The following is a 13680-nucleotide window of genomic DNA, read 5'->3' as shown; positions in this document are numbered from 1 at the left end:
GCGCGGGTTCGGCTCCTCTACAGTAATGTTATTACTGTACGCATGCTGTTGCTCTCAAAATCCACCGTCGGTTTCAATCCAAAGGCTCTCTTTGGTCTGCCTTAATTATGTTATTAATCAAAAACAAAAATTGTAACGACGCCGGAAGAACGGCGGTCCTCCGGCTGGCCGCGCCGGCCAGCTCAGCTGTCAGCGTGCATGTGAAATTGAAACGCACGGCGCCGTCGCGGCCTGAGGCCAGGAGCTCGCCGGCCTTGTAAATGGCTTGCATGACCGGAGCATAAGTTCCTCAAGGAAACCATCTTGAGTTCTTGTAGCCCTACGATTGTTGTCTGGGGCTACCATGGAGAAGAAAGCTAGCTGGTTAACAAGTGGAGGATGAATACATGTCTCGATGCAAGAATTACTTGGTCGATGCATGAATTACTTAGCATTGATCTAACAAATGCTGCAGGTATGGTGACGGTATCCTGTTTCGGTAGCCACGCGACGCTTTGTTTGCAGGTTCGCAAGCTCTGGACATACGACGGTGCCGGCACCGTTTGTGCGGATTTCATCGAACTTGTCGGCGCGGGGAGCGTATGACCGCCGTCACGTCTCTAGTCCGGGGTGGTGTTTTTTGCGATTTAATAAGAGAATTAAGTGAAAGTAAGGAGATCCACTAGATTAGAGTGGACGGTTGATAGTAGAGCCTACAGCACCCATACAGTAACAACTGAACTGTAGAGGAGCTCTCATAAAAAAAAGAATTGTAGAGGAGCTGAACCCACCACGCGCATATCTATCGGCCCTCCCAAACTCCGCTCCCACCTCCCCCATTATCTGCAACAACCTCCAATCCAACTGGCCTAGCCGGCTGCAACTCGATTCTCCACTCACATTCCATTCCAGCCGCCTTCTCACACGCGACCTTCTCCTCCAACGCCAGTCCCATCGCCGCCGCCCTGTTCACCGGCTGTAACGGAGCCGCCGTCCTCACCCACGGGAACGGAGCCGCCGGCGACCGCCCATCCGGCCTGCGGAATACGACGTCACTGCTTGTTCTTCATCCACACGTTGTATTGAAGGTGAGAATGCCGACTCTTGTCATCAGTTAGAACTAAGGCAACACATGAGATGATTTAAAACCAAAGAATGGATTCCGCTTACTCTGTGCATGAAGCCATCATGAGATCTTATGGGTTTTCTCTGAATTTTGCTCCGTCCACAGCATCGTGATCCGCCTCTCTATGCTCGTCGCCGGCGTCGAACTCTCTCCGTGGACACTTCACGCATTCAGCTCGAACGCCAACGCCGCCCTCCTGACCGGGGCGATCGGAGCCGCCAGCCACACCCAACCACCCAGGGGATCGGAGCCAGCGGCCACCACCCACCTGGCCTGTGCGATACGACGGTACTGCTTCCTCTTCATCCACCTATTCGCATCACGGTTAGAACGCCTGGTATTTTTACACCCCTTAGAAACAGTGAGGTCAATATAATCCAAAACTTTGTATATAAATATCAAATGGCAGAATAAATACCACGTGTTGTTCACATTAACGACAGTAGAGAAAATTTAGTAAGTAATCATTAATCACCGATCAATCTGTGTGGTTAACGTACACCTCTAGAGAGGTAGTAACAAAGAAGTAATTAAATTAAATAGCTTATCATAGTAATTTTGTGCTCTGTAAGAAACAGGTGGAACAATTACAGTATGGTACAACCCCATAGCTTATGTTTATTCTCTGACTTGACCCAGTCTCTGTTTGTGCATATTTTCAAGGAATGGCCAGTTCTCCTACAAGTTGTGCCGACACACAATTACCAGACTTAACCAATCAGGTATATTTTTTCCCAGTTAGGTGAAAATCTTTGAAAACACATAGTTTTTTTTACCTTTACATGTATTTCAGGCTTTTTTGGACGAACTCAGTGTGAAACATGCAAATATGAGGTTAATGTGCTCACCGATAAGGTTCGCGCAAATGATTGATGGATTAGATGACGAGCACCTAAAGGCCATCTGCACTCAAACCGGTCTTGGAGGGCTAACAGAGATGAAGTCAGTGTCTCTCCGACGTATTATGTTGGTGCTGCTAGCGAAGAGCTACATCCACGACATGCAGAGTATTCACATTGCTGGTAAGGACATTTCTATAACTCCAACGGATGTCTATCAATTAATGGACCTTCCAATAGAGGGGAAAAATATATATATGGAAATGGGAAAACCAAAAGACGCAAACCTGTTAAGGGCTTATCAAACAGATGGAAGACTTAAGCTGAGTGACCTCGAGGACAAAATTAAAGCCTCCAAAACTCCAGATGATCATTTCATCAGGCGGTTTGTTTTGTATGCTATTGGCATTATTTTAGCACCCACGGTACAAGATTATGTCGACTCCAAATATTTCGTCCTTGTTGAAGACGTCGCAAGAATTCCCAATTTTAACTGGGGATGTTTCACACTGGACCATTTGGTAACATCCATCAATACTTTTAATTGTAAGGATCAAGTCAATCTACAAGGAAATATAGCTTTGCTCCAAGTAAGTGCTACAACAGTAGTTGTCATTCAACTATTATTCATATGATGCATATATCTCTATCATTGATGAACTAATATTTCCTATAGTTTTGGTATTGGGAACATGTTCATGCTGGATCGATTTTGTATTCTCGTATACCCCGTCCGCTGATGGCACGGTGGGATGAAGCCACAGGTAAAATAAGACATGAGGCTTATGATAAAGGAGGCCTATATAATGGATTGGTACCTTTCTAGACTTGACTTCTTTGTTTACCATATTTATTTCTTAGTACTGATTCTTTATATCTTTTCAAAGGTTGTCATGAACATCGGCGGTGTGGAGCCAACCAACATTACAAATGACCAGCATACCAACAAAGATACACATGCGCATGAAGATGCTATCTATCGACCACAACCACGAGGTCAAACTATGAGTAGCCAACAAGTAAGTTGCTCCAAGACACATCCTTCTCAATAACACAACAAAGGTCACACCTAACCACACTTATTTTTCTTCTAATAAAACGAGTTGACATTTCTTTTATGCAGATGGACATGATACTTCAAACCCAGAACGATCTATTTGCAGAACAAGAGAAAAAGTTGGTCAAACAAGTAGTAGAAGTAGAGCACAAATTAGATAAAAGAATAATCACCGTGACCAAGGACGTGATAAACATAAGGGGTAAAATTGCCACTCAACCTAGGTTGTCCAAGCTGGAGGATGAAGTTGGAGACCTCAAAAGGGAACTCCAGGTAAGTGACACTACAACATCAATTTTACCCATAACTTCCTATATTTTCATTCTATGCATTTCATGTTACAGGAATTAAGATCCCTAGTTGAAACAAACAAACAATCAACGACGAACAATGCATACGTACAGGTGATAACTATGGCCCATAACCTTGCTAACATGAGCTAATTTCTGTTCATTGACCAACTCCTAATTTTAGGAACAAGAGCAACCAAGCAATGGCAAGTTTTCATCAACTCCTGGGTTTGACGCATGGAAAGCACGGACTTCTGCTGGTACACCTAGTGCAAAACCTGTGGTGCAAAACGAGGAGTTGGACCAAGACATCCCACCACGGAAGCCTGTATTCAACAATGATTACATATTGACAGATGAAGACTATGAGGCTGCACTTTTCATCCGAGGGAGTCACGACCTTGTTGAGGTAGTTCACATCGAAGACATTGTGCTAACAGTTCATCAACTAAAACCAAATGTTAGCAAACTATTCTTCGTCGATGACGTAAGGCCCGTATACTGCAATCTACATCAAGTATTCTGAATTGTGCCATATTACATGACTACAAATTTTGCAGGTTATTAATGCATATGCACACATTAGCAATGTTGCAACTGATGCTACATCATTCATTTCCACCGTAGAAAGCAGAAGATTGCTAGGCGAATTTGGGGGTATTCCAATGGGATGCAAAAGCCCACATGTTGCTAATGTAGCAACGAAATTTGTAGGACGCAAAATGGTATGCATATTTCCTGACTTGTTTAATTGTATATCTTGATTTTCCCTAAATTGAGTCCGCTTTAATTTTCTGCCAGGTACGTGTCCCAATGAATGTGCACAGCATGCACTGGTTATTACTCGTGTTTAATTTAGACAAAGAAGAGATCCAGGTCCTAAACTCCATCCAAGCATATCGTGACATTGCCAAGGAAACTGCACTGGTAAGCTTGCTCTCTTGCTTCCTCTTACCTCATGTGACACTTTTTGAAATGCACTGACGCAATCCCTTGAATCACTCCTCATACACCAGGTGGAGTCCATTCAGGCGTGTATCAACGAAGCGGTCGAGGATGGCTTGGTAACACTGCCTAAACCCATCAATATTACCCAGTGGAAAACCACTTGCTATACTAACATACCACAACAGACGGATGGGTACGTATAGGCAGCTACATGATTCCTCACCTACATTACAATACTTAACTTCAACTTTACATCACAGTTATTCCTGTGGAGCGTACACACTCAAATACATGTTGACATGGGACGGAGACAAAATTACTGAGGATTTCACACAGGTCTGCCGAACACTAAATTACATTTGTAATCATGCACTACCTATGCTTCACCGCTATCCTAACCTATGCGTCACTATCTAATTCAGGCAGAAATACATATTTTCAGCTGGAAAATATGTTCAAGCCTGCTGCGTTCGGATTGCAACAAGCTTCGGAAAAAATCATACAAGAATCCTATAGAGGTAAGTTCTACACAACTAGCATTTCATGTCATGTAGTTCCTACCTTTCATGACCACTATTTCCTCTACAGAAGGACGAGTACGAAGCCAGCATTCCAGAGGAACGAAAAGGTGCAGACGACGACGTCACGATTGTCAGCAACCCTGATGTTACAAACAAACCAGACACATCCGGTGCCCCAAAGCGTAAACGTGGACGCCCGAGGAAGAATGCCCCTCCTAGTAATCCAGTGAAACAACAATTTGACACAGAGACTATCGCTAAACAAGTGGAGTCAAAAAGACGCAAGCGCAAACCATCAAACGCCGTGTCCAGCCCATTCGTACAGCCATGAATGGGCTACACGGAGAGGCACTTCAAGGGCAGATCCAAATGATTGATCTTCATGGCATGTTCTTTGAATTAAAGACTACACTTATGTTCTAATGTTTTTGCATATTATTTGTATGCTTATGTCCATCCAAGTGCTTGACTTTTCATTGGTTCTTTTTAGAGAAAACCCAGCTAATGAGCTGCAAGTTCCACTTCTATCATTTGCACCATCTGATCCATACCTTTCTGCATCGGAGTAACCTTACATCTAAAACACTACCATAAGTGACTACTTACAAACGCATGCTCCCCATTCTAACGGCGCCATACACTGCGTAAGTATACCGTTCTGGTTTAAGTGGATGATGATTATGGCTGAGGCAGGGTAATTAAGGAAGAAAAATCATAGCATATAGAACACATGAGCAATTATGTAAATATCATGGTTACACTACTATTTCTCACATCACGAGTTGAGTGGGAGATTATTACCTCGCCAGCAAAAAGAATAGAATCAATAATGCAGCTAGTTTGATGGATTACTTCAGTCCACTCCACAAGAAAAATTTCAGGCTGCAGCACCAGTAGTCAATGCACACACAGAACCGTATTGTCAAATGCCAGCCTCTCCTGCAGAAAATAAGAAGGAATAGCATCAGGAACACCATGTACCATTTTTATACTGATATAGACATGTCGACAAGAGTTGGCACATTGCAGGTTGTGTTTTGCATCGAAACTAATGCGATACATGGAGCTAATGAATTTACAACTAATAAATCTAGGCCTAAGTCTGTTGGGTAACAATACTGAAACAGATGTCCCAGCTAGCTTTACTCTAACAGAGTTCTGCTTACTAACTAGACAGCTAGGACGACAATGAGAACCAGGCAACCAGCATAAGATCATGGAAGAACAAACAGATGCTAAACTTGCTCATTGGCAAAATAGGTTGTGCACGCGAACATGACAGAGAGGACTAAAATAGGGGACATACTTCTTCTATTCCATATTTGTCGACAATGATTATGGCTGAGGCATGATAATGCACATGTAGCAACGCGTGCAAAGCGGGCAAGAAATTCATATGAAGTAGGCATTCTTCCAAATTGAGCCAATTCTGGTTTTCGAAGATATACTTTACATAACTACTTTCCATTTTCTACTATGCCATACATTGCCTAAATATTCAGAACTATATTTGAGGCGCGGGTCATGTATGTCTTGAGCTCCCGATTCACCTTCTCCTCATCCCACATGAACCCCTGGATGTTCTGCACCCACTCGAAGCAGCTCACCATCACTCCGCCGGAGTTGGCCATGATGTCCGGTAGGATCAGCATGCCCTTCTTTGCCCGAATCTGCACCACGAACATGAACATTTCTCTGCTGTCAGTCAATGTGTGAATGTGTCAACAAATGCAGCTTAGTTTTGTGGCAAAATGTTGGTGTTCTTGCCTCGTGGCCTCGGGGTCTGTTGGGTGGTTAACAGCCTCGATGATGTACTTTGCTTTGATGGCATCAGCATTGTCCCTAGTAGAAGAAGAAAATCGAACGAACTTTTTATTAACAAAAATGTATTCAGATACACAAAAAATAACAGCCAGGAGGATACTTTAACTGAGCTTCTGAGCAGTAATCTGATAAAGATTGGATGAAGTGAGATGGGACGAGGAAATAGAAGATTACTTGTTTATGACTCCTCCCAGAGCTGCCGGGATGAGCACGTCGCACTCTTCCGTGAGCAGCAAGGTCGGGTCGACGGCGTCGCCTCCGTCAAAGCCCTTGATCCCGCGGTTCTCTGCCGAGTGCTTCATCAGCTTGGCTATGTCAATGCCATTGGAGTTCTTGACAGCCCCTGTGACATCTCTGATGGAGACCACCTTGCCACCAGCTTCAGTGATCAATTGGGCAGCCCAAGAACCAATATTGCCAAATACCTGAAAAAGGCAAGAAGATGATAATTGCTCATCTGTGCAAAATGTAGATGAAGAAACATAGTTCTGGCCTTGCTCCACAATGTATGGCGCCATTGTACACAACGATTATTACTAGCATTGTGTAGGCATGCTTGTATATATTTGGCAGAATATATTACTTGTGGGTGCTCATTGTGTGCTCCTTTCCTCTTTAATTTCAGCGCGTGAGGTGGGAGATTAGAAAGATACTAACATATCAAGCACAGAACTTTGCAATTGCCACTGATGGTGTCTCCATTGTAAGCCTAAGCTTTGACAAGATGCTTGTCTCTAAATTATAAATGGGAAACATCTTAGCTTTGCGTGAAAATTAAAGAGATTGGCAAAATTTTCTCTGGCATTTTAAATGCGCAAAAGACCAAAGAAAAAGCAAATAATCTTAGTGAGTTCAGATAAAACAGAGAATTACCTTAAGAAGAGTTCAATTGCAATATCTTGATATTACACTAAAATTAAAAGCTGGATGGTCAGTCTAGTGGCAGGACAACAACCATCTTTTGGCAAATAAAACCTCTGCTTACAAATTTTACGTTTTCGGAAGCAGCCATGGATTTCACCTGGAAAAGAACATCGAAGAGAAAAAACAACATCCTACAACTGCTCCATCAGACACGAATGGGCAGAATAAAGGGATATGTTGTATGTTCTTCCCTACGGCTAAACAATTGCTGAAAACTGTCACTTTCCTAAACCAGAAGGGTTGCAGTAGCAAATTTCCACTTAGTAGTGAGCAAGTGTAGATGATTTTGGTCCTTCTCTCTTCTATCAATCCTTATCCAAGATGGCAAATTATGGCACAAACGATGTATAACTTATTAATATGATTCCTGCGCTTTGTACGTGACGAACAATAACACTGCAAATATCATTCTACAAGAAATTTGATTCCTCTCCAGGGTAACTGCATAGCTCCCCATGTGCATCAATCGACAAAGCACAAATCTATCGCGTATCTACGCCGCTAGAACATCGCACATCCAACCACTTCCTCGCTTGGAACCACCGAATTGAACTGCCCAATCAAATCAATACATGTCGGGATCAACATAGGGGATGAAGGGGGGGGAGCAAGAGACCGTACGTACCATGTCGGGCAGGATGACCTGCAGGCCGGCGGGGCCGGTGTCAACCTGGGCGACCTCGACCAGCAGCGGCGACTGCAGTGTTGGTAAGGTCGACGACTAGATGCAGGAGTTGGGGACGACCTCGTCCGGGCACGGCTGCTCCCCCTCCTTGGCGGCATGGGCGGACAAGACCTCTTCTGGGTGAGGCCGAGGTCAGCGACGGGAGTCCGGCGACGCCGCTGAAGGTGCCGCCACCACGACCACCCGCCTCCTCCGCTGAAGATGCCCCCGCCGCTGCTGAACATGGACGCCGATCTGGTCGATGACTCAGCGAGGAGCGGGGAGGAGAAGGCGCAGGACAAGCGGCTGAGCCGGCGGCGCAGCGACCGGCAGAGGAGGAGGCGCGGAGAGGGGGGGAAGAAGCGTGCGGCGGCGCAGCGACACGGCAGAGGAGGAGGCGCGGAGAGGGGATCGACAGAGGGGGAAGAACCGTGCGTGGCTAGGTTTCTTTTTCCTTTTTCTCCCAGCGCTGCACACTAAATTGGACGAATCTACCCTTTTGGAAAATGATTAGCCCCACCATAATCTTGTAATGGTCCCACAGTTATTTGTAATTTCATGTAATTTTACTCTCGTAACTCCTATTTCTCCACCGTTTGATCCTAGTGAATGGACGGCTCCTAAATTCGCCAATCACTGTAACAGTTGTAAATTTTTAAAACTTATTTTCCATTTGTTTTTAATGTATTGTTCACCATAATGTCGATTAGTGACATTTTCATACATAATTAGTAGCAGAGGTGTTAAAAAATTGCCTTACATATATGTAGCCGCTATAGCGTGCTTTTTGCACCCCAGCTGATTGTGAATGCTATGCACTGGGCGCATGAATATGTGACGAGTTGGCTTGAGTACTAGGCACGGAATTGGCTGATCATGAAGTTAGAGATTGCTTGACCAGCAAGGGATGGCTCAAGATGGCACGTTCTGTGGCCGGGAATGCCGCCTCGAAGTTGCACCAGATGTGACGAGTTGGCTTGAGTACTAGGCATAGAATTGGCTGATCATGAAGATACAGATCGCCTGGCCAACAAGGGATGGCTCAAGATGGCACGCTCTGTGGTCGGGAATGCCGCCTCGAAGTTGCACCAGATGGCGCGCCCGCACTTCAAAAATGCCACAGGTGTCATCACAAACTCGTGCCAAGCGGCACACCCCTCCCACTGCTAATGCTCGCCCTGTGACTGTCTCCTTGAAGATTTCGTCGAGGCGAGTGACCGAGACGTATGTGGCATAGCGTTCATCCCATGCCTCATTAACAGTGGGGAGGAGGAGGAAACCAGTAATTGCAGAGTATCGGCATGGCGTTGGGCGGATTTGGCACCGACAATGATGAGTGCAGGGTCCTCACCATGCTGAGCATGCCACTCCTCCTTGGCGAGGAGGGCGGGATCCTTGTACGCGACATCCAACACGTCATGACGATCCCACTCCTTAGATATGAGGGTCGCCTCCTCGTCCAATCAGTTTCTCCTCCTCCGAGAGCAACACCCACTCCGATAGCAGGGGAAGTGACACGGTGAGGAGAAGGAAAGTGGAGAATGAAGTGAAAGGTGGAGATGGAAGTGGAGTTGTGGGAGGTGGGGAGAGGAGAGAACACGGGGAACCACCAACCTTTCTATGGCCGCGCGCAGTGGGAAACCTGGTGGGTGACGGGAAAAAGTGGCATGAAACATGGGAGGAAATGGGGCGAACAGTTGTGCATGCACTGACCGTGATTAATTGGCATGTTTCCCGCTGAGATGAGCGGCAGGATTGTTATGCTTGTGTGTACCATTAACAAGAAGATAAGAAAGGTCACGTGGGACGATGATGAGAGGTGAAACTTCCATCCCGCATGGGCGGTTGGTGATGGAGCGCACTTGAAAGCAGCACCCCCAGCCTCCATAGGCTTGGGGGCTCGACTGGGCATGGCCTCCAAAAAATATGGCAATTGAGTGTGTGATGGTGACTCTGCTAGACCAACCTTTTCGGCCATAATCGCCATATGAGCGGTTATTATGGCGTTTGACCACATATGACAACTCTACTAGAGTTGCATTAAGGATAGCTCATGCCCCTATGCTGGTGACTATGCCATAGCCCCCTCGTGTCGCATGTATGGCGGCCTCCCCTCCCATCCAGTCCACCAGGGCGTCTGCCTGTTTGTGAATTATGGATCCCCATCGGTTCCAACGTAGTGCTTACCGATGAGTGTATTTTTGCTCTCGTTTTTACGTGTGCTTAAACCGAATAATCCCAGGTTTTCTGAGCTAATCATTTGATTTGATTTACTAATGGCTAATGAATGAAAAAGTTGCAAATCTCTTTGTTTATTTTGTTCCCTACTGGAGTGGACCATTCTAGGTGCAATATCAAGTTATAAACAGAACATAATAGGTGCGGTGATCCACCCCAATAAATTCAAATAGAAACATTAATTTCCCAACCCCGCCAAATATTGCTGGTCATACCAAAAAAATATCAAACCCAGCAGAAATTTTTGCCATGGCAACCATTTTCTTCTCCCATGACAAATGTTTGAAACCAATTTGAATTGATCACACCTTGTTATCAGTGGTTTAAAACTTAGGAATTATTTTTGCTTTGTGTTCAATAGTACCACAAGTGAGCATTAGAACCTTATCACCCAAGTTTGAACCTTTCAAATTCAAAGTTATTTAAATTTGAATTCAAACTAAGTTGAACCTAGAACCCATACTATAGGTCCAATCAAATGAATATTTCTGTAAATTGATTCATATTATGACCACAACCTATTTGAACTATTTTGAGAACAACCCCAACCTTTCAAGTTTCAATTATTTCAAATTTGAACACAAATCTAGTTTGAATCATAACTTCCAAACCCACTTGAATTTTAACATGAATCCTTGTGTACATTTATTCAAATGTTGAACCCAAACCAACCAAATCTTTTGGAATCAATTAAGGACATTTTGATGTACACATAGCTACCTCAGATAAGATCATGATCGTTACATGTGGATATATTTTCTAGGTGATCTTAATTAATAATTACACCATATATTATTTTGTTGCCCAAGACAAAATTACGGCACCAGGTTTTATTTTGTACAGAATTAACAGAGAATTCTACAAGCCATATGTTAAGATGAAGAAAGAGATCACCATCTTTTTGAAACAACCAGCAACAACACTAGTTATTTGCATCCAAGAAAAGAAAGTATATTCTAATGGGCCCTGCAAGAGGTGCAACGTGCATGCAAGGAGCTGGGCCCGGACCCATGTCATGCAACATGATGCATGCATGAAATTTAGTGGGCTTCAAAAGCCCTCATGTCGTACGACCCTGGAGATCGATCCAACGACTCCAAAATCAAGCGGTGGCTGCCCTCGATCATCCAAAATAAATAGCTAGTCTACGTTAGGGTTTAGACTCGGGTTTTGTTTAGAGAAGTTTAACTATTGCTACTTTTATTTGTCTTCGCTCGTAGTGGCTAGTGCGATCGTCAAGACATCTTATCAGAACCCCAATTATTTAGTCTTGTGAGATTTATTTCAACTACCATATCGGCAATTTCAGATTGCTTGGCTATTATTTTCTTGCATGTTGTTCGTTTTGCTTGCAGGAAAAATCTTTCGTGGATAGGTCGATCACGCCGTTGGTTCGGTCGATAACACCATGGAGTTGGTACAACGACTACCATGGATATCAGTGGTGTACGGTTCTCCCTGTATGGTTGGCAGCCAGATCGTGAGGGCCGAGTCGCCAAAAATCGTAGTTATCTCCTCTCATCGAAAAATCGGGCCCCAGTTCACATCAGGTGGTATTAGTTCTTAGGTTTATCAATGAGAGATTTATAGTTTTATTAGGTTAGATTGTTTTTCAGTCCTACAACCAACAAAAATAAGAAAAAATAGATTAGTTCATCTATCACATCTACCTTTTAGCCTTTAGTAGTTTTTGCATCTAGTATTTGTGAAGTTGAATTTTTGGTTGCATTCATCTAATACTAGTGCTGGTCTAGATTAGTCCGAGAGAAAATTATCTACTATATTGAACTTTGTTTTTGTCCACCATATTTTCCTCCGCAAGTTCATCGTGATCTAGAAAGGTAAAAAGACGAATCTTCCTCTGTTCGGTTACGTGTCCACCACACCAGCCCATCCACCCGCCGCGTCATCCGCGTACTACGTGTTGATACATCTCCAACGTATCCATAATTTTTTTATTGTTCCATGTTGTTATATTATCAATCTTGGATGTTTTATATTCATTTTATAGCAACTTTATATCATTTTTTGGGACGAAGTCCAAATGCAGCGAAACTTTTTGAACATTTTTTTCTGCCCAGAAGACACCCAGGAGGACAAGGAGGTGCACCAGAGGAGGCCCATGGGGCCCACTAGACACCATGGCACGCAAGAGGCCCTAGGCGCGCCCTGGTGGGTACTGGGGCCCACAGGAGGCTTTTCCACCGCCTCTCAGCTCTATAAATACCCAAATATTCCAAAAACCCTAGGGAGTCGAGAGATCAGAGTTACCACCGCCGCAAGTTCCAGAACCACGTGATCCAATCTAGAGGCCTTTTCCGGCACCTTGCCGGAGGGGTCAATGATCACGGAGGGGTACTTCATCATCACCTTTTCCCCTTCGATGATGCGTGAGTAGTTTACCACAGACCTACGGGTCCGTAGGCAGTAGCTAGATGGCTTCTTCTCTATTTTTGATCTTCAATATAATGTTCTCCTTGATGTTCTTGGAGACCAATTTGATGTAACTCTTTTTTGCGGTGTGTTTGTTGGGATCCGACGAATTGTGAGTTTATGATCAGATCTATCTATGAATATTATTTGAGTCTCTGTTGAACTCTTATATGCATTATTGTTATAGCCTCGTATTTCTTCTCTGAAACTTTGGTTTGGTTTGGCCAACTAGACTGATTTTTGTTGCCATGGGAAGAGGTGCTTTGTGATGGGTTCGATCTTGCGGTGCACAGGATAAAAATATGGGGTCTATTCCTACATTAATAGATCTTGTCTACATCATGTCATTGTTCTTGTTGCATTACTCCGTTTTTCATGAACTTAATACACTAGATGCATGCTGGATAGCGGTCAATGTGTGGAGTAATAGTAGTAGATGCAGGCAGGAGTCGGTCTACTAATCTTGGACATGATGCCTATATACATGATCATTGCCTTGGATATCATCATAATTATTTTCTTTTCCATCAATTGCCCAACTGTAATTTGTTTACCTACCCTATGCTATTTTCTCGAGAGAAGCCCCTAGTGAAATCTACGGCCCCCGGGTCTATTTTCTATCATATTGTTTTCAGATCTATTAATCCAAAAATCCAAAAATACCTTGCTGCACTTTTTCTTTACCTATTTAGTTTTGTGTTTTTTTAGATCTATTTATCCAATCTCATACAATTTAATCTATCTCAATACATAGGAGGGATTGACAAGCCCTCTTATGCGTTGGGTTGTGATACGTCTCCACCGTATCTATAATTTTCGATTGTTCCATGCTGTTAT

The 13680-nt window shown here is 43.9% G+C and overlaps 1 protein-coding gene and 1 long non-coding RNA gene across 2 annotated transcripts; both read right to left on the bottom strand.

The window, feature by feature from the left end:
• Nucleotides 1-285: 285 nt before the first annotated feature.
• LOC120964406 (uncharacterized) lies at nt 286-2453 on the bottom strand. Its single transcript, XR_005756511.3, has 4 exons — nt 2232-2453; nt 1954-2092; nt 1150-1415; nt 286-1043 (listed from the first exon to the last, which is right to left on the bottom strand). It is a non-coding gene; the product is annotated as an uncharacterized lncRNA (long non-coding RNA).
• A 3989-nt stretch (nt 2454-6442) lies between these two features.
• On the bottom strand, nt 6443-8788 carry LOC109735271 (glutamate dehydrogenase 1, mitochondrial). Its single transcript, XM_045228129.2, has 3 exons — nt 8134-8788; nt 6759-7009; nt 6443-6602 (listed from the first exon to the last, which is right to left on the bottom strand). The coding sequence occupies exons 1-3, from the start codon at nt 8134-8136 to the stop codon at nt 6482-6484; spliced, it is 375 nt and encodes a 124-aa protein (XP_045084064.1). The 5' UTR covers nt 8137-8788; the 3' UTR covers nt 6443-6481.
• Nucleotides 8789-13680: the final 4892 nt, after the last annotated feature.

The sequence above is a fragment of the Aegilops tauschii genome, chromosome 5 (genome assembly GCF_002575655.3).
Source record: "Aegilops tauschii subsp. strangulata cultivar AL8/78 chromosome 5, Aet v6.0, whole genome shotgun sequence".
NCBI classification, from domain to species: Eukaryota; Viridiplantae; Streptophyta; class Magnoliopsida; order Poales; family Poaceae; genus Aegilops; species Aegilops tauschii.
Note: the sequence above shows the minus strand (reverse complement) of the source record. Positions and strands in the feature narration are given on the sequence as shown.

Excerpts from the sequence above, each read along its gene's own strand:
- LOC109735271 (XM_045228129.2), bottom strand. Across the intron at positions 6,603-6,758 it reads CTGGGAGGAGTCATAAACAA|GGACAATGCTGATGCCATCA; the intron begins GTAATCTTCTAT and ends TTCTTCTACTAG.